Source organism: Quercus suber, unplaced genomic scaffold (genome assembly GCF_002906115.3).
Source record: "Quercus suber isolate HL8 unplaced genomic scaffold, Cork oak 2.0 scaffold_372, whole genome shotgun sequence".
NCBI classification, from domain to species: domain Eukaryota; kingdom Viridiplantae; phylum Streptophyta; class Magnoliopsida; order Fagales; family Fagaceae; genus Quercus; species Quercus suber.
The window spans coordinates 580,545-600,661 of record NW_027069824.1 but is presented as its reverse complement, the minus strand read 5'-3'; the positions used below and the strand labels follow the sequence as shown (position 1 = coordinate 600,661).

At 33.0% G+C, this 20,117-nt stretch overlaps 1 protein-coding gene and 1 long non-coding RNA gene across 2 annotated transcripts; both read right to left on the bottom strand.

The window, feature by feature from the left end:
- Positions 1-15,115: 15,115 nt before the first annotated feature.
- LOC136062014 (uncharacterized) lies at positions 15,116-18,065 on the bottom strand. Its single transcript, XR_010623854.1, has 2 exons — positions 15,923-18,065; positions 15,116-15,659 (listed from the first exon to the last, which is right to left on the bottom strand). It is a non-coding gene; the product is annotated as an uncharacterized LOC136062014 (long non-coding RNA).
- Positions 18,066-18,169: 104 nt separating this feature from the next.
- LOC136062008 (uncharacterized) lies at positions 18,170-18,664 on the bottom strand. Its single transcript, XM_065760553.1, has one exon. It carries the CDS (start codon positions 18,662-18,664, stop codon positions 18,170-18,172), a length of 495 nt encoding a protein of 164 aa, XP_065616625.1.
- Positions 18,665-20,117: the final 1,453 nt, after the last annotated feature.

The window sequence follows — 20,117 nt, the reverse complement described above, 5'->3', positions numbered from 1 at the left end:
GGAAAAGCTGGGAGTGAAAGAGCAATAGAGAGAAAAATAGAGGGAAACACTGGGAATTTGAGAGGAACCAAGGGAAGTTTGAGGCCTTATCTGTAGGATTGAGCCTTGACCCACATATAAATAGACTGTGACCTAAATACTGTTGCTAAAATCAGTATTCGGTGACCAAAATATATATATATTGTTAAGACTGATTTAATGTTTGTTTTTCTAACTAATGTGCCAAGACATATACGTATGAATGTTGTATTTTGAGTTTTTTTTTTTGTTTTTTTTGTTTTTAATTTTTTTATTGCAAATCAATATGATTGTTTTATCTGCCCTAGAGCAAAAATTCCTAACTCCGCACTTGCATGCAATTCAATGGTTAACTTTTTAAAATATATTGTCATGTTAATTTTAATAGTAAGATAAAATTGTAGACTTAGGCTAAAATTAAGTTTATAGCCAAATTTTATCTTATATATATATATATATAAATAAAAGATAATTTAGGCTAGCATCTAGTTTTAGAATCAAGGTAAATTCTTGTAAAATTTAGTTAAAATCAATCATAGATAATTTTTGAGATTTAAAGAAGTTAAAAAAAATATCATGCCTTTTCTTTTATTTTATTTTATTTTATTAATACTTATGACAAAAACGAGCTAAGGGTAATTGAGTAATTGTCAGGGTCAATATCATTGGGTTCCTAATCCTATATAGACACAGCCCGTTACTGCACTGGGATATGAATGATGTTTTCATTAAAAAAATAACAATATTAGTGATTTTTGGAGAGAAACCTTCAAGCTCTTTTTTTTTTTGGTTGGATATAAATTTGAAAAATATAATAGTTTAAGCTTACAAAATTTCAAAAATTTCAAAAATTAATAACTATATCATTAGTGTAATGTTTAAATTTTAAGTTTTTTATAGTGTAAAATTAAACATAAAAAATAAGTTAATTATTTAAATAATAAATAACATTCTATTTGAACAAAATTTTACTTGCATGATAAGAACATAAAAAAATATAGAATCTAATAATTAGGGGTCCGTTTGTTACTTGTTTAAACAACAGTTTTCAGTATTTAAATAATATTATACATATTTTTACACATTTTTTACTTATATATATTTAAAAAAATACAAATAACATTACTAAAATAACATTATCAAATGTCCCTAAATTTTCAAAATTCATATCAAACAAAGAAATCTATATAAAAATTTTGAAGGAATCCTCTTGAAAACCTTCCTAAGAGCATTAGCATTGGAAAATTTAATGCTACTATATTTTACAATTCTAAAAAGTTACTTTATCATTATACCATACTATTTTACAATACCTCCACATCCAAAACTTCTATTTTCCTCTTTTACTCATTAAAATAATATATCTCAAAATTATATCTTTTCTCTCCCATCTTTCTCATCTCTCTATATAATAAAATATTATTATTTTTTTACAATACTTGCTACAGTGCAATTCTATGTTTAGAATTGCACTGTAACAATGGGTCTGTTTGGATAGCACTTATTGTTGCTGAAAGTTGATAAAAACTGATTGTTGTTGAAAACACTATAGCAAAATAATTTTTAAATGTGTGAATAGTATAGTGGGACCCACTTTTAATATTAAATATTGCGTGAACAGTGCGTAAACAGTACACGCACAGTAAATTTTGTCCCCAAAGTCAAAAAAGCCAGCCAAAAAAAAAAAAAAAAAACAGAAAATGCAACTTAACTTTAAGTAGAAAGAAGTGCTATCCAAACCTTACCAATATTGCAAAAAAATTTATAATAGTGTTGTTTAGCATTTTCCAATATAGATAATTTTGGATTTAAAATTTAAAATTTTCTTTAAATTTGATATTAGTATTCTTCAATAATAATGCTCTAATAATTGAACTGTAAAACAGTGCCATTGCTGAGGTCTCTTATATAAATGGAGATATTTTAAAAAGGAATTGGGAAGTACAAGTGGACAGGAAGAGACAGACGGTAGAGTCACCTCACCTCTCACATCGTTTGAAATAGGCAACCCTGCATAATTTTCAAGGTGGGTCCCCCCACCACAAAAAGCTAAGGCCATTAATCTTCCGTAAAAAAGAAAAATCTAAATGAAAATTATCCGTTTATTTGGTTAAAGTTANTCTTTTATTTTATTTTATTAATACTTAGTGTAAGAGGACAAAAACGAGCTAAGGGTAATTGAGTAATTGTCAGGGTCAATATCATTGGGTTCCTAATCCTATATAGACACAGCCCGTTACTGCACTGGGATATGAATGATGTTTTCATTAAAAAAATAACAATATTAGTGATTTTGGAGAGAAACCTTCAAGCTCTTTTTATGTTTTTTGGTTGGATATAAATTTGAAAAATATAATAGTTTAAGCTTACAAAATTTCAAAAATTTCAAAAATTAATAACTATATCATTAGTGTAATGTTTAAATTTTAAGTTTTTTATAGTGTAAAATTAAACATAAAAAATAAGTTAATTATTTAAATAATAAATAACATTCTATTTGAACAAAATTTTACTTGCATGATAAGAACATAAAAAAATATAGAATCTAATAATTAGGGGTCCGTTTGTTACTTGTTTAAACAACAGTTTTCAGTATTTAAATAATATTATACATATTTTTTACACATTTTTTTACTTATATATATTTAAAAAAATACAAATAACATTACTAAAATAACATTATCAAATGTCCCTAAATTTTCAAAATTCATATCAAACAAAGAAATCTATATAAAAATTTTGAAGGAATCCTCTTGAAAACCTTCCTAAGAGCATTAGCATTGGAAAATTTTAATGCTACTATATTTTACAATTCTAAAAAGTTACTTTATCATTATACCATACTATTTTACAATACCTCCACATCCAAAACTTCTATTTTCCTCTTTTACTCATTAAAATAATATATCTCAAAATTATATCTTTTCTCTCCCATCTTTCTCATCTCTCTATATAATAAAATATTATTATTTTTTTACAATACTTGCTACAGTGCAATTCTATGTTTAGAATTGCACTGTAACAATGGGTCTGTTTGGATAGCACTTATTGTTGCTGAAAGTTGATAAAAACTGATTGTTGTTGAAAACACTATAGCAAAATAATTTTTAAATGTGTGAATAGTATAGTGGGACCCACTTTTAATATTAAATATTGCGTGAACAGTGCGTAAACAGTAAAAAAAAAAATTGTTAAAAAAATTATAAATAAAAGTAAAAATTAACTAAAATAGTACAATAAAATCTTTAAATAATACAAAAAAGTGTAATAAAACAAAAATAGTAGCTAAATTTAGGATTGTAAACAAGCCGAGTTTTGTCGAGTAGTACATGTTCAAACTTGGCTCATCAAGAAAAATCAAAACCTTGAACTTGACTTGAGTTTGTGACAAGACTAAAAATAGTGTTTGAGCTTGAGCTCGTGAGAAAGCCAAAAAACTTAAACTTGAACTTGGTTTGGCTTAATTAATTAGTCAAACCAAACTCAAGCTTAATATCAAGCTCAAGCTCGATCGAGCTCAGGTCAAGTTTTTGAGCTTGAGATTTAAAAAAATCTTATTATTAAATGCTTAAATCTCTAAAATTAAAAAAAGAAAATAGTATACTCATTTTATTATGCATCTAGTATTACTTATGATTAGCTATTATTCAAATTAATAATTTACATAATTAAATTCTTTCATTCATCATTCATTGTCTACAGCTTCAGTAATTGTTCAAAATACAATTTTTACATTCACGTTAGATGCTGAAAGACTAAAAAAATGCCTGTTTGTAACTATTATGAATGAGAAAATGTTAATATGTTTCATAACTTTATTTTAGATGATTGATAAGGAAGGATCATATGTTGTCTACTTAATTATTTATTTATTTTTAAATGTAATTATAATCTAAAGTGGTTCTTGATCAGTTTAAAGGGAATGAAAAAAAAAATTAAGGTAATACAGATAGTGATCTTATGTTTGGCTATATTATTATTAAGATACGTGTAACGAGTATATTTAACTAACACATATAAACTTATAAATGAGTCTATACTTGGGTTGTTGTGTATCAAGCCTAATAGCTCACGAGCTTATTCATAAACAAATTTTTTTGTTTAAGCTCAACTTGTTTATTAAATGAGTTTAAAATTAAAGCTCAATTTTGACTTATTTATAAACAAACAAACATGAATAAGTTTTTTTATCGATCTGAGCTCGAGTTATTCATGATCAGCTTAGTTAATTTACAGCCCTAGCAAAATCCAACTACTGATGAATCGCATGTGTGGCTGCTCTCATAGGTCGTTGTTCACCAGAGGCTGGTTTTTTTGTTTGTTTGTGTTTAGTTGGATTATTGTAAGAAGGATCGTTCTAATAATCAAGGCCTGTTGTTTCTTAAAACGTTGGCCCAGTTGTTTCTTAAAACATTTAAAAAAAAAAAAAAAAATGACGACATATTGATTAAACAATTATCTAATATATATTACAAAAATTTTTGGTTTAAAAAAAATTTATGACTAAAAACAAAAAGCACATATTATGCTAAATGAACAATGCAAATGCAATGCATAACAGTGCTTAACTAAGTTATAGAGGGTACATAAACAAGAAATAGCAATTCCTTAATTAACTCTTGAGTACATGTACAAACTAATACATACTCACAAAAAATCAAAAATAGCTTAGCACTTATATAACACATGCTATTCAAGTTTCTCCACAATGTCAAGCATGTTCTAAATCAAGAGAGAGATATCATAATTCATGTAATTCTCAAGAAAAATAAAACAAGATACAAAATAAAATATTTTTGTCTTTTTGAAATTTTCAATGTTTTTGGATTTTTTTATTAAAAAAAAACCAACCTAAAAAAAAAAAAACCAAAAACAGAAAACAAGACATGTCCACAAACAATTGACAAAATTAAATCAAGGACAAGTTAGCAACACTCATCTTAGAGAATCTTTCTCACCCATATAGCACGAGTCTTCGGCTTTGTAGGTGAAAATCCATGAGAAGTAGAGTGTATTTGAGAGATTACACCAATCTTCTGAGAGACTGAAATCCTGCAATTTCCTTTCACAAGCTAACAAGCTTAAACTTTTCAAAAGCATATAAAACAATTTATTTGGACTTATGGCAGGAGAAATATCATCACATATCCTAGATTGACATACAGAATGCTTAAATTTCAATTTATGACAATTAGGGCGAATGTGACCACGTACATCACAAAAGTGGCAGACAAGAACAAATTTAGGAACAACAGTATTCCTAACAGCAAATCTATTCTCAGATTTTGGTTTTGTCTCAAAAAGAACAGTTTGGTCTAATATGACTAACAATACCACAAAGTGACAAGTAGGCACAAAAACAGATTTATTATGCTCTCTAACAGTAGGTTTAGACTTAGGTTTAGAAACTTCAGCATCTACAACAGAACTTTTACTCTGTCTAAACTAGCAAAATAAGCCTTTTCTTTACTATTCCTCTTGAAATGAGGGATATAACTTTTTCAGCTTTAGGCTTAAGAGAAACAGAAACACTTCTGTTATCAACAGCAAGCTTGATACTAGTCAAATTATCAATTTTAGCTTTAGATTCAACTAACTCTTGTTCCAAGCTTTTCATCTTCTCATCTTGATAGGAAATTTGATTTCTCAAAAATTCATTCTTTTTATTAGACTCATCCAATCTCACAATCAATTCTCTTCTTTCAAGATTAGCCAATTTTAATTCTTCTTTAAATTTCTTAGCAATTTTCAAAGATTTAGATAATTCCTTACGAAGAGTTTCACAGACATCAATAAAATCAACAGAAATAACAGTGTCCTTTTTATTCAAATCATCACAAACATGAGCAGAAAGACACTTCAAATTATCCATGATAATAGGGGTCAAGGATCAGCTCTTAGATCAAAAGATCTAAAATGGAAGAGCTACCTACTCTGATACCACTTGAATAGTTTTTAGACCTTTAACCCAACCAGATTAATCTAGTTAATTAGCAAAGTGATTAACTTAGTCAAATTATGTAAATCTAGTTTATCACAATTACACAATCATATCAAGAATATAAAGCAACGGAAAATAAATAACACAAGATATGATGACCCAGGAAACCACACGGCAAAAACCTGGGGAGAATTTGACCTAGCTATCCTCAAGGTAAACTTGAATCCACTATAAGAAAGAATTGAAGTTCATACAAAAGGACTTACAAACTCCCCGCTTGACTTCCTAATGCTACCCACCAGTAGAACTTACTGACACGACCACATGCAAACTTCGAATCACGAACTCCTTCTTTCTTGGATTCTCCACAAGATACAAGCACTTCCGCTTGTGTTTCTTTAAACTCCAATGGCAGCAACTGAGTTGATCATCAAGATGTTGAAGTAATCTCTACCTTGAAAACCCTAAGTTTATGTGAAGGAAAGCTCCTCAAGGATCTCATAAAGATTCACATAAACCGCAAAATATGAGCAACAAGGACTGCACTCCAAAACATGGCTAAGGTTTTCTTTATATATTAAGAGAATTAGATCTGAAACCCTAATCCTTAATGGGCTTGGTTGAGTTGGAAATTCTGTAGAAAAACGTTCTGCCTAAGATTCGATCGATTGAGTCTAATTTTCAATCGATCGAGTCAGGTCGAAAATCACTAATATTTCTACAGCCACTCAATTCCAACTTTACATAAAACGCCCACACTTTGAGCAAGTCTAAACAAGACTAACAACCTGTTTTGATCATGGTTTGCCAACAATACACATTAGAGTTCTAAATACGTAAAATCTTAAGTCTTTAGAACCTAACATTATGGGTAGGCAGGCAAGCTTTTTAAGATCCTAATCTCTATAATGTGGAACACTTGTCATTAAACTTCAACATGATGCCTAGCTAGCGCTCTTACATGGACGTTTTACTTGTTGGATCGTTTAAGCCTTTTGAATTCTATCATACAACTCATTGACATAATATTATATTTCTTTTATTTGGCAGAAAATTTTCTTGCATTTTTAAATTTTTGGTATAATGGAAAAGCTCTTACATTGGCTCTCTCTCTCTCTCTCTCTCTCTCTCTCTTAACTTAGTCACCAAACTCACTTCTAGTGCTGGGACAAGGGTGTGCATGGGTTGGGTTGGTCGGGTTAAGAGAATTTTTTGACCCAACCCACGATGGTGGGTCAAAAAAAATTCAACTCAATTCAGCCCATCACATAAGTCCAACCCAACCCACATGGGTCAAGTTAGGTTAGGTTGAACCCATGGGTTTGACAATTTTTTTTATTACTATTATTATTAAATTGAGCAGAAAAAATATAAATATAAATATATATATAAAAAAATTAAAAAAAAAAAAACCAAAAGATTAGTATCAATGTAACTCCTTAAAGGCAAACAACACTAATAACTAAATAACAATAGTAATTTACTAGGGATTATGTGAGCTAATTGGCTTTTATATAGGATAGGAAGAGCTGGTTATTTTTAAAAAATTATTAATTATATAATATATTTTAAATATATATTAAATATATGGGTGGGTCAGGTCGAGTTTGGCGGGTTTGGAATTTTATGACCTAAACCAACCCGTCCGCTATCAAAAAAATTTTGTAACCCAACCCAACCCCACGGGTTGGGTTGGGTTGGATCAGTTTTGGCAGGTTGGCTGCACACCCTACTGAGACCTTATAATATCATGCTCTACAACTACTACAAGGTCAACAATCTAGGAATGGCCACATTTGCTCAAGATTGCAAGGACTTGAAGCTCGTATGACTCATGTATGCTAGGCGCCAAAGACATGAATGCAACTCTTTATCAAATAAAATTAATCTTGAGTTGATCACTAAACTAGATTACAAGTTCAAAATGATTCAATTCCTTGTTGAACAAATTTGAGCTAGTTCAAAAGCTATTTGATTAACTCATTATTTCCTTGAATATCAAACTCAAGGCTATAAAATTTTTTGGAAAAAAATTGAACTTCAAATTAATTTTTAATTATCTTTGTCAAATCTACTATGTGCTGATGTAAGAGATAATTCATTTGTAATTTTAATTATGCGTGCGTTTGGATTGCAAGGCAAGTTGCGGCACGTTTTCGTTTCACGTTTTCTCCTNTTTAAAAAAAAAAAAAAAAATGACGACGTTGGCCCAGTTTATAAAAAGAAAAGCACAAATATAATGAATATTTTTTTAACTAATTTAAAAAAGAAAAATAAGGAAGACACTAGTCAATCACTCAATCTCCACCGTGTATATTATATATATATATATGTTTCCATCATAGTCATTGACATGCAGACTGCAGTGCATCACTGTCAGTGTCAGACATTTATATATATATATATATATATACCATATCATATCATATTATATACTATATAATAAATTTAAGTTTAAAAACTGTGATTGTGACAAGTAGCTTTACTAAATTGTAGAATTTTTTTTTTAGATTTTAATATTTAAAAAAAATCTCCTATAAGTTCTAATTGATAAAAATCTTAATTTGATTATAATCCAAATTCTTCATCTAATGCATCTAATCCTTATTTGTTAAGTGTAGTGTATTATATATATAAAAAAAAAGTAGTAACTTTTTTTTAATTGCTACACTACATGTTTATATATATATATATATATATCTCAAATACCATTTTCAAAAACTAAGGCTGCGTTTATTTTAGCTTAAAACTAATTTGAGAATTACTTTTACACCCTTGTGTGTGTTTGGCTCTAATAGAAAATATGGTTAAATGGAAAATCAATTACACGTTAACTGTAAAATCACCCACTTCAGCCGTAAAATCACACCCTCATTTTACCTTCAAATGATTTCTAGGACTCAGAGAGAGAGAGAGAGAGAGAGAGAGAGAGAGAGAGAGAGAGAGAGAGAGAGAGAGAGAGAGAGAGAGAGAGAGAGAGAGAGAGCAGGGGTCCGAAACCCATCTCCCCTCAGCTCCACCCCACGCACCAACGAGAGAGAGAGACGTAGCTCCACCCCACACGTAGATGCTGGTCCAAGGTCCCTGTTAGGAATGCTATAAGCATATGGATAATAATTGGTGTATTGAGATTTAGTTAGTTAGTTACAATTCTAAACATGTTAATCACATTTAGCACATGTTGGAATTATTAATGCACATGGGGAATAATAGAACCAATAGGATGAGGCATGTTAATCACATTTAGCACATGTTGGAATTATTAATGCACATGGGGAATAATAGAACCAATAGGATGAGGCCATGTGAGCCAATGAGATTAGAGCTAGTCTCCTATAAATACATGATTGTAATCCAATATGAATATCAATGAAGAATAAACCAATTTGTTAGTGCATTAGTGCATATCTCTCTCTCTCTCTCTCTCTTAATCTCTCTATTTCTCTATGGAGGGTGACTACCTCGAATTAAGTCAATTTCCCTACAATCCCCATCCATTCACCTATAATTCCCATCAATCCCCATTAGGAACCACCGGGTTCCTAACAAGTGGTATCAAATGTTAGGAATGCTATAAGCATATGGATAATAATTGGTGTATTGAGATTTAGTTAGTTAGTTACAATTCTAAACATGTTAATCACATTTAGCACATGTTGGAATTATTAATGCACATGGGGAATAATAGAACCAATAGGATGAGGCATGTTAATCACATTTAGCACATGTTGGAATTATTAATGCACATGGGGAATAATAGAACCAATAGGATGAGGCCATGTGAGGCCAATGAGATTAGAGCTAGTCTCCTATAAATACATGATTGTAATCCAATATGAATATCAATGAAGAATAAACCAATTGTTAGTGCATTAGTGCATATCTCTCTCTCTCTCTCTCTCTTAATCTCTCTATTTCTCTATGGAGGGTGACTACCTCGAATTAAGTCAATTTCCCTACAATCCCCATCCATTCACCTATAATTCCCATCAATCCCATTAGGAACCACCGGGTCCTAACAAGTGGTATCAGAGCCGTTGATCTTGAGATGAGCAATTGTGATGAAAGAAAACTTTTGAAAAAAATACAAGAATTGTTGAACAAAGCCTTAGAAGAATCCAAGGATATTTCAAAGAAGATGAAGGCCTTGGCTGAATCTAACATGGCGATGAAGGCATTGGCTGAATCTAACATGCCATGAAGGAAGAACTTTCAAGAGTGCAAGAGGATCTTGAAAACATGTCCAAAGAAGAGTTACAATCTCTTGATTCAATGAAAGTGAAGAACAAATCAAGTTCCAAGAACCCATTCTTGATGCACCAATGGAGGCTTCCATTCAAGAGTCTATGATTCAAGAAGTGGCAATCCAAGTGTCGGTGATCCAAGAATCCAAGATACAAGCGCCAACAATTTAATGGTTCTAGAATCGAATGAGGTCTTGAGGATACAAGAACATTTCAAGGTTGAGAGACTAATGAGACCTTGAAGATTGAAGAACCATTGAAGGCTCAAGAATTCGAGCAAATTTTGAAGATCTACGAAGAAGAAACCTTCATATGCACGGGATTGCTTGTCAAAAGATGTTTTTTTTTTTTTTTTTTTTTTTTGCCGGCTTTTTTGACTTTGGGGGGGCAAATTTTACTGTGCATATACTGTGCGTGCACTGTTCACGCACTGTTCATGCACTGTTCACGCAATATTTAATATTAAAAGTGGGTCCCACAACACTATTCACACATTTAAAAATTATTTTGCTACAGTGTTTTCAGCAACAATCAGTTTTTAGCAACTTTCAGCAACAATAAGTGCTATCCAAACGGACCCTATATAACTTTTCTAGTGAGTCTTGTGGTTTGTTAAATTAAAACGTATGAATAGTCTCATAAAATAATCAAAGTTAAAAATTAAATCAGAGACATGATATATAACTATTAGTCGAGCATAAAGTATAATATAAGCATAAAGTATAATATAAAAAGTAGAATAGAGGATTCTTATTCCATGTTGGAATTTCTTTTCCAATGATTTGACACCCATTATTATACAAAGAGAGTTAGGCAGAAAAACAAACGAAACTAGTGAGTTAGCACCATTATTGTAAGAGTTAGGCAAAGAGACATGGAGGTAGTGGGGAGAAGAGACTAATTTTCGGGGTTGCCCATTAAAAAAAATTATTGTAAGAAGTTAATAAAAGTCTTCCATTTCCATTAAAAAATTTTTATTGAAAGAAAAGGAGACCCATTATTAGTCCAAGCCTCCCACTCAAGCAACGAAAACTGATCCTCACCCATATATATATATATATATATATATGACTTGCTTGACATTAGGGGTGTCCAGGTAAACTAGCGACCCACTCAACCCATCTGACCCGCCGCAGTTCGACCCACCACCACCTGATCCGACGACTTCGACGATCGGAATCGGTTTCCGACTATGCTAACCCGACACCTAGCGGGTCGGTTTTCGGTTTTTCAGTTCAAAAACCGTGACACCCGACCCGAACTGAAGTCCATTCAATATCCAGCCATTTTTTTTCAGATTTCAACCGTTTTTCCAGATTTCGGTCGTTTTTTCCTAGATTCCGGCTATTTTTTCCAGATTCCGACCCATTTTTTCTAGATTTCGGCCCCTTTTTCACTTAAATCCGTCGATTTCTGGCACAATAAACACCGGATCTAGCCGAACTAGTGATTTATAATCACGATTTGGTAGATATCTTGCCGGATTCGACGGGATCTCATCTGATCTTGGATGGGTCTGGCAAGATCTCGCCGCGTTTCGAAGGATTCCAATGAGATCGGTTTCACCCGAAACCGACCACCACCCGCAGGCGACCCGATCCAACGAATCCATTACTGTTACGGGTCGATTACGAGTCGAAAAACCACCCATCCGAACTATTACGGGTCGGTTGTAGGTTGGACAAAAGCCAGACCTGCTCGACCCATGGACAGCCCTACTTGACATGATAACTTGACTTGACTTTTTCGGAAACCTGTGCTTTACAAAAAAAACTGTCTAATACAACAAGTCCCAGTATTAGATAGTTTTTTTCTAAAGTACAGGTTTCCCAGTATTAGACAGTTTTTTTGTAAAGCACAGGTTTCCAAAAAAGTCAAGTCAAGTTATCATGTCAAGCAAGTCATCTAGAAGAAGTTCTTAAGGCTTAAATATTAAATTGAGTGATTAATCCTTAATTCACATATGTCACTAAACTAATCTAATGAGGCACTAAATAAGTTATAAAAAGAAAAATCAAATATTGTCAGGCGTCATCTAAAATTTTTCTAAGCTTAAAATCATATAAAGGTATTAAATTAAGAGTTTTCATGTTATTGATATTTATTTCTAATAAAATTTAAAATTAGAGATAATTATCAATAAATACATGAATTCTTTGAATTGTTAAATTTAGTACTTTTGAAACTTTTGATAATTGATTTTTAATTAGAGTGGTATTTTAATTTGTTTCTCATAGTAAAATATGTTGTACAAACTTGCGATACTTACATTGAATCAAATAGTTCAAGCCCAATGCATATCATAACTTTTATTATTACAAAATAAAATAATGGTAGAATATATAGGAATATAAATAAATATTGAAAGTTTTTTTAAGTTTATAGAAATCCATGTTTATCCTGCCAAGGGGTTACCTCCCCATTAATGCGGTCAGGGGGGTTAGTTGAGTGCATTAAATGCGAGAGTGACAGTTTACTTTGGGGTTAGTCTCTCCCCAAAATCACCTTTGTCAGGCCAAGGATAAGGTGGTCCTCGGCGTGGATTGGGAAAATAGACTTTCCCCCACTTTAGTCCAGAATAGCTTGTGCTCCTCAGCATGGGCCTTGGGTCTGCTACATGATGGGCCGAGGCTATCAGGCCCATGGACCCCACATATATATATTTTTTTAATTAAAAAAATTTAAGCACTTTTATTGGCCAATAAAATGCATTAAAAATGCCCCATTGTATCCTAAAATGCAAAAGATTAAAAGGAAAAAAACAAAAATAGTCAAATTTCAGCTAACAAAATTAAATTTTAAGATACAAATTTATTAACTCATTCTTGAAATATGCTAAAATCAAAATTAATAGTAGAAAAATTCAATAATAATATATCATAACTGTCTTGAAATATGCTAAAATAGAGATTATAAATTTCAAAAAAAAAGAAAAAACTCTTATCTCTCTATCTCTTTGCCTCTCCATCTATATTCGTACAGTCTTACCTTTTTTTTTCTTCATCTTCATCTTGATTCTTGATCTTTTTCCATAAACTTAGTCAGTCAGTCTAGCTTGAAATTTTTCTTTGTTGATTCTAGGCTCCAGCTAACCAGTCTACCAGTCACAGGTATTCTTCTTCAGTTCTTCCCCTCTTTCTCTTTGTCTTTCCGAAAATGAAGACTCATGGTCTCCTAGACTTCTATTTATTTCACTTAAATTATATACATTTTTTGTTTGTTTCACACTTTCACTGTACAATTGTTTGATGAGATGGGACACATTTTTTGCAGCTATGATAGCTTTCTGCCCCTCTTTGGACCCTTTTCTGCCATGATAATTGATAGGACACGTTTTTTCTTTAAAACTTAGCATAGGATGATAGGAGCAGTGGAGTACAGGCTGGATGGTTTTTCACTTTTTTTTTTTAATCTGACACTTTATCTATTATTATAAATTATTATACCAATTAATAATTTGATGTGTATCATATCAATTCATTTGTATTATAGTGACATTAATTTATTAAATCATGTATTAAATTAATTTTTGTTTGTGCAGGTTTAAACTTTAAAGTGGCCACGGCTTTAGAAAAATTGCAATAACCAAGTTCTATTGTTCTATACTTTAAAATTTATTTTTAGTTAAATTATCATTTTTAATTATAAATTGTGTTTTATTTATCTGTAAATATTTTCTCATTATTATAAATGTCTATAGAAAATATTTATCCGGATATGAAAAACTTCTAGAAAAGAGAAAAATTGAACAACAAATTGAATCTCAAAAAGGATCTATGGATAAATTTGTTACTAGTGTTAAAAAAAACACAGCAGAAAGTTTAGGTGAAAATATTACAAATGAACAAGAAACTTGTCAAAAAGAGTTGGAAGATAGTGAAATTATACAACAAAAAGAGAATAATGAAAATAGTCCTAATAATGTTGAAACATCTAATGTAACAATAATTGATAATGAAAAACAAAATAATTTAGAAGAAAATGAAAAAATGACTAACCTACTTACTAATAATATCTATGATCCAAGTCAATGGGAAAATATTGATACAAAATTAAGAGATTTATTAGTAGAAAAAGGTCCAATTAGAGAATATGATCTAAATTTTCCTATAGATAAAGATCGTAGACATTTTTCTACTACATTTTATTTTAAAAAGTTATCAAATGGGGAGAAATTTGATAGAAGATGGCTAGTGTATTCAAAAGATTTGGATAAAGCATTTTGTTTTTGTTGGCAAGTTGTTTAATTCAACAACACATGGTAGTGGTACAAATCAACTTACTAATGAAGGAACTAATGATTGGAGAAATATTAGCAATAAGATTAAAAATCATGAAACAAGCAAAGAGCATGTTACTAACATGAATGCTTGGATTGATTTAGAAATGAGATTATTGAAAAATAAAACAATTGATAAAAATTTCCAAGAACAAGTTAACAAAGAGAAAGATCATTGGAAAAAAGTGTTGTTAAGAATTATTGCTGTAGTAAAAAATCTTGGAAAAAATAATTTGGCCTTTCGAGGAAAAAACGAAAAGATCTATCAAGAAAATAATGAAATTTAAGTCTAATTGAAATGATTGCAGAATTTGATCCAGTAATGCAAGAACATGTTCGACGTATTCAACATGGTGCAATTCATAATCATTATCTTGGACATAATATACAAAATGAATTGATACAACTGTTAGCAAATGAAATTAAAGGTAAAATTATTACAAAGATTAAGGAAGCAAAATATTTTTCAATTATACTTGATTGTACTCCCGATGTAAGTCATCAAGAACAAATGACTCTAGTACTACGATGTGTAGATATTTCAACTAGTCCAATAAAAATAGATGAGCATTTTGTAGAATTTTTAGAAGTAGATGATACTTCTGGAAAAGGTCTTTTTAATGAAATTATAAGTGTAATAAAAAGTCTCGAACTTGATATTAATGATGTACGTGGACAAGGATATGACAATGGGTCTAATATGAAAGGAAAAAAACAAGGGGTACAAAAAAGAATAATTGATATAAACCCTAGAGCATTTTACACGCCATGTGGTTGTCATAATCTTAACCTTGTGCTATGCGATGTGGCCAATTCTTGTCCTAAAGCTATATCTTTTTTTGGAGTAGTACAACGTATATATACATTGTTTGCTTCTTCCACAAAGCGATGGAAAGTTTTACAAGATAATGTTTCAAGTTTAACTCTTAAACCATTGTCACAAACACGTTGCTATGGTGATTGTCCCCATAGCCAAATCAACCCATCAACGATCCAAGCCAATCTTAAGCATAATTTTTCTCAAAAAACCCCACTCCACCCGATCATAAGCTTTACTAATGTCCAACTTCATTGCCATATGCCCCACCTTCCCTCGTCTTCTATTTCTCATCCCGCGAAGCAATTCATATGCAACTGAGGTATTATCAATAATAAGCCAATTTGGGACAAATGCACTCTGGGCCTCAGAAATAACATCAGACAAAACAAGCTTCAATCTATTAGCAATGACCTTAGAGAGAATCCTGGAGATAACATTGCCCAAACTAATAGGCCTATAATCTGACATGTGAGTGGGATTATTGGACTTAGGAATTAACACAATATGAGTATAATTCATCTTAGGAAAAATAATTCTAGAATGTAAAACAAATAAAATGGCTTCAGTCACATCAGGCCCTATAATGTTGCAATAATTTTGAAAAAAGAAAGAAGACATACCATCAGGTTCTGAGGATTTTGAAGGGTGCATTTGGAATAAAGCGTTCCTAACCTCCTCTGGAGTATACCTCTATAATAGGGAGCTGTTCATGTCCGGGGTGATGATACTATTCACATAATCAAGCACGCTCTCCATACCCATAGGGTGTGCCGTGCTAAAGAGCACCTAAAAATACTACTCTGCTATCTGAGCAATGTGATCCTCAGAGGTTCGCCAGGTACCATCTTTGTCAAAGATGCCAGAGATGTGATTTTTTCACTGCCATTGACTAGCCCTTTGGTGAAAAAACCTTGTATTCTAATCTCCAGTAGGCAGCCAAATCGTTCGAGAACGTTGTCTCCAAAACAGTTCATCGCAGTGAAGGATGGCACGGATTTCCTTTTTCAAGTCCTTAACCTGCTGAACTTGCTCACTATTATTCTGCAAAGCCAACTCTTCCCATTCCTCTTGCTTTTCTTTTAATACTGTCTTAGACTGGCCAAAAGTGAGTTTACTCCAATCCACCAAATCTTGCCGACAACGTTTTACTTATTCAAAAAGAAAAAACATCGGACACCCATTCAACACAGCCAGCTCCCATGATTCATGGATCACCCTCTCACAATCAACATGGGCTACCCAACTTTCTTCAAAATGTCGGGGAAACTTCTTTCTTCTCCCTTGGTGAATCGGCCTAGATGTGGTAATGAGAATGGGTACATGATCTGAATGGGCTACCTAAATATGAGTAACCTCCATATGAGGAAAGAGCTCCCGCCATTTCAGAGTTGCACATGCTCTATCTAACCTTTCTTGCACAAAATCAGATCCATCATGACCATTATTCCACGTAAAAATGTTACCTTTGAAACCCAAGTCCACTAGTCCACAGGACAGCAAAGCCGCTCTAAACGACTACATAGGCTAAAGTGGCCTAGGTAATCGACCTTGCTTCTCTTCAAGTGACAAAATCTCATTAAAATACCCACAACAAATCCATGGGGCCGAAGACCTTGAGTGAAGGTGTTGTAGCAATCTCCATGAATCTAGTTTATTTTATTCCTCTGGCCAACCATAAAAACCAGTTAGACACCACGGGTTTTGAGGATCAGTAAGTATCAAAGCATCAATATGGTTAAGAGTGTACATTTTGAAATGCAAGTTCGCGTCTTCCATCCAAAGAAGGGCCAAACCTCCATATCTACATATACTTGGGACAGCTAACATGCAACAGTAAGGTAAATCAGCTTGGAGCTGCCACATCTCCTCCACTGATTGTTTTGTCTCCATAAGAAACAAAATTTTGGGAGTTTTTCCCCTCACCAACTGAGAGAGAACATAAACTGCAGGTTGGTTCCCAAGCCCCCCGCAGTTCCAACTTAAGATTTTCATTGTGCTCGGTGAGGCTGGTCATTAGCCTCCGCTATTGAAAAAGCATTTGCATGGTTATCAGTCACCACCTTACTCCCTTTGCCACTCTTAAGATAGCTTCTATACTCGTTAGAGTCACACTCCTAAACATTCCTCTTTGAGCGAACCTTGATAAAATTTGCGGGTTCCTTACATTGCTGATGTTGTCATGTTGGTGCTTGCTGTCCACCTTTGTCCGTCCTTTTCTTCCTCTTGAACGTGTGGCAGATGGTGTAGGAGTGTCACATGATTTACTAGACTACCTAATCTGGTCCCTATTGCCATATTCCACTAAGACACTAACCAAAGAATCAGACGTATCCTTAATCAAAACTTCATTCAACATGGGCAAAGGTAGACCCCAAGCTTGGTGCCTCCAAAACTCAAGCCCCACCTCTGAAGTCGTAGCCTTACCTCCCTGGTATTCCTGCAAAATTAGGTTGACATTAGAAATTTCTCGAAGGGCATTAAAACCGAAAGGGCCTCCATTACCCCTAGGTCTCAGAGTATCATCGGCAACAAGCTGTTCCCGATGTGCAGTTGGCATTCTTGCACATGGTGGGCTTCTCCTTCTTCTATTGGTTGGTCCAAAATCCAGTTTTCGAAAGCCAACCTTTAACCATTCCCCATAAGGTTTAGCTGCTAAAGTAGTACCCACATGGTAAGGGTAATCTTGCGCCTCATGTCCAAACCTGCCACACTAATAACACAGTCCCACAAGCCTTTCATACTTAAAACTGACTTGGACACTATCCCCCTCAAGATTAAGCACAACTCCCCCCCCCCGCCCCCCCCCTCCCCCCCCGACGTAAAGGTTTATCAAGTGGCAATTCAACTCGCAACTGGATAAAATGTGATTAGTTTGAAGTGAAAACTTTATGGTCAATATCAACCACGGTTCCCAAGCCACTATCGATATCTCTCCCCGTTTCCATGGTTATAAGGTCAAAAGGTAACCCCCAGACTTGAACCCACAGCAAGATGGATGTAAAGGTTACATTTCGCGTCGGCATACCTTTCTCCCACCTCCGAAGGACTAGTGGGTGGTCTTCAAAGCTCCACTGAGCATTAGCAAGAGCCCACTGTATTTGGCTTTCCATAGCAAACTTGAATTGAAATAGCCCCTTGCCCATATCAACAATCCATAGGTTAGTTCCCATCTTCCACATTGATCGTAATAAAGACTTAGCAGCACGTTGGTTATAGGAGCGGTTCGTGAGAAATCTCCCCAACAGACTGAGTGAACTCTCTTCCAGAATTTGTTCTTTGTGATGGGCTCCAACCTGGATGGCTTCCCCTTCCTCCTCTATAAGAGTTATACTTTGTAACCATTCGATGAAATCGGCATCCATTAGGCCACTGACGGCAGAAACACAAGGACTAAGGCAGCACGAATACACACACCAAACAAGAGAAAAGAGAGACAGAGGAGAAAGAAACTCTGAGAAAGCATGGTAGCTCACCAAACGTGAGAGGGAGGAGGCTTACCTTGCGTGAGAAGGAAATGCTCACCCTAGGTGAGAAGAAACAATTCACCTTAGGACTTCTGGTAATGTAATTATTATTATTGGGTTTGATTAGGTACAAATTTTGGAATTAATGGGTTCCGGTGTGGAAAATATAATTTTTCATTAAAAATATGCCAAGTTACTATTCTATTAATTGCGCAAGCAATATTACTAACAAAAGTTATTAGAATGACCAATACAACTCATTTTTAAAATTTGACAGCCCATTTTTAAAACTTGAAGAACTGATAGCACTTACTTAAAACTTGAGGGACCAATTGAGTTCTTAGGATAAATTTCAGAGACCAAAATGTAATCTCCCCTAATAATTATGAACAAGTCTTAAGTGAAATGCATGGTTTGGTCAATGGTTCTTGCATTTCTCTACTTCATTACTATCTGAAATAGTTTAAAACAATAATTGATTGACAAAATAGAAAACTTGAGACGTAATAATTTGAACTATGGTATGTGTTGGATTACTTGACCCTGATTAATTAATTCAATTACCCAAGTTGATTAATTTGGTCGAATTACATGCAAATCATGGAGGCACCAACAAATCACCAAATAAACTAAATGCAGCAGAAATTAACTTAACATGGTGATTTGTTGACAAATGTGGAAAACCTTTCGCAAGGCAAAAACCTCACTGGGTGAATTTAAGGTCACCACTCCCAAGAATTCACTAATTAATAATCAAGCGGTTACAAGTGTGAGGAATCTTACCACTACCCTGGCCTATCCCAAAATATTAACTTATAGTTCAATCTTCACTCTTATACCTAATTGGACTTGATCTTGTAGTAGCATTCTTACCTTTGATGCACAAATTTCCAATCTATGACTAACTCTTTTGCACGGATCCCAATATACGACTAACTCCATCAACTTGAATGATTGTTGTTGGCTGCAAAGTTCTTCACTTCATCAATAATGAAGATTAGGAAGTACTTGATTAAAAAACCCTATGATGTATGGTGTGCTGTTGTAGGCAACCAAAAATAAAACCTATACTCCTAAAAATATATGTAATAGTGCGAGTAAGGATCGTTCCCATAGAGAGTATCTAGCCTAATTTTATGCTACGTGAACAAGGAGGGGGGATTGTGTATAATGAAAACAATTTTAAGAAAAACAACTAAGGAACAATTCAAATTAAAGTATCAAAATCAATCAAGAGAACAAACTTTGGTCCAAGTCAACATCCACCATTGGAATTTTATAACTGATCATCGATACAAATATATATCAATTCACACTTTGAATATTCACCGTTGGAACTATTTTCCTATCT